The sequence below is a fragment of the Cibotium barometz genome, chromosome 3 (assembly GCF_041138505.1).
Source record: "Cibotium barometz isolate CiBa-2024 chromosome 3, ASM4113850v1, whole genome shotgun sequence".
Taxonomy (NCBI): domain Eukaryota; kingdom Viridiplantae; phylum Streptophyta; class Polypodiopsida; order Cyatheales; family Cibotiaceae; genus Cibotium; species Cibotium barometz.
The window spans coordinates 40,860,894-40,864,233 of NC_141048.1; the positions used below are offsets into that span (position 1 = coordinate 40,860,894).

Below are 3,340 nucleotides of genomic sequence, written 5' to 3' on the forward strand. Positions count from 1 at the left end.
TACATGCACGCAACGGAAAAAGTGCTGCTACTAACAACCACTACAACAAAGCATTAAAACCACTTACGAAAAGACTCTTGTAAATTTTGCTGAGCCAAAATATTGCTTTATATTTCTTGTCTGAGTATTACCAAAATTTGTATCCCGTATTTGACAAATAGGTGTACTGACCACGTAACTGTGGAATTGGCTCTCTCCCATGTAGGCATTTGGGAGCTCACAGGGCCATGATCCCAAGCGCACCCCTTGGCCTCCTGCAGGCCTTCAGCGAGAAATGCCCTAAACTTTTGGCAGTGCTGCTTAATTACAGCGCTTGTCGACGTATTCACCAGAGATCGAAGTGGCATACACCAGTCAGATGATTAAAGTCTTATGGGCTGTGTTGCAGCTTGCAGATAGTTGTTGTATTACCCTATTCGACTGGCTGGCGTGAGAAACATTATCGGTCTTGGAAGGCCACCTACACTCCGTTCCCTTTGGCTTTCTTACCACAGTCCTTCCAGGGGAGAAAATTCCCCAACCGTTTGTAGAACGGATCCCTGCTTCCTTGGCAAGGCGGTTGCGATGAAAGCGGCACATCAATCTTGGCTAGCGCAGTACTACTGTCATCATACAGCTCCTTCCCAACTACAGCAGTAGCTTCCAGCTCTTGCGATGACATAAGAGCTGTATCCTGAAAAGTCAGCATGCGTTCATGAGCATAGGCTAATCCTTGCAATCTGCATGAAAAAAAGCCAACATAGATACCAAAAGAAAAGATATTTCTCCACCTTAGCTCCCTCATTGGCCCCTCCTTTTAGTGCAGCTGAATGCTTCTGAAGTGATCTGCTTAGCTTCAATGCCATGCCAGACGAGCAAATCAACAAGTGTTTCAAGGAGGAAAAAAAGGCCCTACTTTGAGAATCAGAGTTCCGACAACTTCTTGCAAAGCCCTTACTTGTATTGCCAGCTGAAGGCTACCCTGGGGGAATCAGCAAGGCCCTTGCAACGCACTTGGCAACTGTAGCACAGAAAAGACGGTGTTTCCTTGAGAATCACACCGCCTTTTGGCCACTTTATGGTGGAAACTTCCGAGGCTTCATCCAGGGACCAGTAGGAGAGAGAGTGGACAGCGATTTTGCACTGGTCATGGTTAACAAGACCAAAAATAATATGCCAGCAATTCTCTTCACATAATCTGGCTTTCATGGTCATCTCCAGATGGGCAGGCTGGTCCCTTCTGATCGAATCATTATCATGGTTCATAACTTCATTGTCCCGTTTGAAATGTGCTAAGAAATTGCGCTATTGCTGGCAGATGGATATTGCATAGCACAATGCTTTATTTTGGATGAGTTTTTTGCAAACCTGTTGTTTGTGATTGAGACATTTGATCTGCTTTCATGCCCGACTTTATTGTTTGAGATGAGCATGAGAGGAAGCCCCTGGTTATGGCTTGAAAGGCCACCTGATCATTCCACAATGTGATCGATAAAACTAATTCTTCTGGCCGTGATAACACAATTAGTATGCTTTGCTTTCAGAATCGACATGTTTAACCTTCATTAGAGTCCACTTCTGACACATCATCGTCATCATCTTCTTCATCATCATGCAGACTGGTTGCATCGCTCACACTCTGAGTGCCAGTACAGCTACTGTCGCTTGCCGCAGCCTGAAAAGAGCCTGTTTGAAATTTTTCAGCTTTGCTGCATCTTACAGAGGACGCCTCCAACTTCTTCATACGTGCCTGCCTTGCTCTCGCAGGATGAGGGCCTACGTTAGGTGCATCATAACCATGTACTTCTGCACTTTGCTGCAGATTCTGCAAAATATCCATGGTGATTCTCGATAAAAACAAACTACAGTAGAATGCACAGAGAATGAACTCACTGGCCACCTGTTAACAGGATCTCAAGAGAGTTAATAGAGTTAAAGGCGTTTACAGATCACCCCAGGGCCTTACATGATCATTGAAACGACTGACTAGAAAGGTGTCAATACGATGCTGGAGAGCCGCGTCTAGTGCCTGGAAGTCGACTGTTTTAACTTTGTTTGCCCAGATTTCAACTGAAGTATGCTTACAAGCGCCCCTGCGTACGTAAACAGTCGCCATTAGGGGGCGCCGTTACGGGATCTCTGAGTGAGAGAATGACAAAGAACCGTAATAATTACTGCAGCATTACATATTTTCTCAACTTCGATGCAAATTCTCCGCGGGATCGCATGCCATTTTTCAGTAAAAAGAGGGGAATCGAATGCAATTTTTAATGAACCGAGGGCAAATATCGGAAGAAAACATAGTCACCACGCGTTTTCTAGGTGTTGCATTATCAACGCTTCGGCGTCACGCTCGAAATCTGGTAAAGACGCTTGAAATCAGGCCATAGGCCAATCACAGGCAACCAAAAGTGCGCAAAAACAATTGATCGGTCAGTTTAAGGAAAGACTTTACCGCTTTGAGAATCGGAGCTCTGCAAGGACAGCATTTGCTTGCAGAGAGAGCGCCGGATCTTGATCAATCGCTCGGCATCCGCTTCCAGTATGGATACCGCATGGTCGGCTGCTAGTCTACTTCGGCTGGTTGTGTTAATGCGACCTCCTCCTGCTGCTGCCTTTAACGGAACATTCCCATAGCGCCTGTACAGAACCTCAAGTCGCCGAAAATCCGACACAATCCTGTCGAAATTCCACGGAATTATCGACTCTATGCCTGGTTTCATTTTCTTCTTATTCGTTCCAAAAGAGTGCAAAATTCCCTACAGCACGACGATTTGATCAGAAAAGAAAGGGATTCCATCATCACCTACTTGTCTGTACAGCGAGGGAAAGGATTTCTGCGTGGAGGTAACCAGACGAGCTCTTGCACGCTGCAACATTCGAGGTTGATGTTAGAGAAATCACTCGAACCAGAGAGCTCTGATACATGCTCAAAATAAATAATAACTTTGATGGAGGCTGGAGCAGACAAGGCGTGTGCGAGTCGGGAATCTTCAGAGGGATGGAGAGTTTACAAGGAGAATTCCCGCGCGATGAGAGTATTAATCTTGTCCGGAGCACCTGCCATGGCCGAAAACTGGAAGAGATGCGAGAGAATTGCCCTCGCCTTTGTGCGAGGGCTTCCAGCCAAGATGGCGCCCATCTTGGCCCATTCGTCAGTCTTTGTAGAGCCATAATTTCAAGACTCTCATGAACTGAATCGAGCGATGGTTTCTCACCAAAGCCGCGTGAGAACATGCCCTAATAATGTAAACTTAGAACCTGGTCATTCAAATTTCCGGTGGCTCCACCAGCACCCTATCTATGAGTTTTTTTGTCATTAATTATTAATAACCACTGGGCATTAATTAATTGTTGCCCA

General features: G+C 45.7%; 1 protein-coding gene across 1 annotated transcript; it reads right to left on the bottom strand.

Annotated features, from left to right (window-relative positions):
- Positions 1–460: 460 nt before the first annotated feature.
- LOC147640067 (uncharacterized) lies at positions 461–3,046 on the bottom strand. Its single transcript, XM_086824487.1, has 9 exons — positions 2,994–3,046; positions 2,790–2,882; positions 2,435–2,658; positions 2,288–2,339; positions 1,946–2,072; positions 1,540–1,879; positions 1,348–1,447; positions 938–1,219; positions 461–719 (listed from the first exon to the last, which is right to left on the bottom strand). The coding sequence occupies exons 1-9, from the start codon at positions 3,044–3,046 to the stop codon at positions 461–463; spliced, it is 1,530 nt and encodes a 509-aa protein (XP_086680613.1).
- Positions 3,047–3,340: the final 294 nt, after the last annotated feature.

Excerpts from the sequence above, each read along its gene's own strand:
- LOC147640067 (XM_086824487.1), bottom strand. The coding sequence starts at position 3,046 with ATGGCAGGTGCTCCGGACAAGATTAATACTCTCATCGCGCGGGAATTC. Across the intron at positions 2,659-2,789 it reads TTCCCTCGCTGTACAGACAA|GATTGTGTCGGATTTTCGGC; the intron begins GTAGGTGATGAT and ends GAATTTCGACAG. Across the intron at positions 720-937 it reads GCCTTCAGCTGGCAATACAA|ATTGCAAGGATTAGCCTATG; the intron begins GTAAGGGCTTTG and ends TTTTTCATGCAG.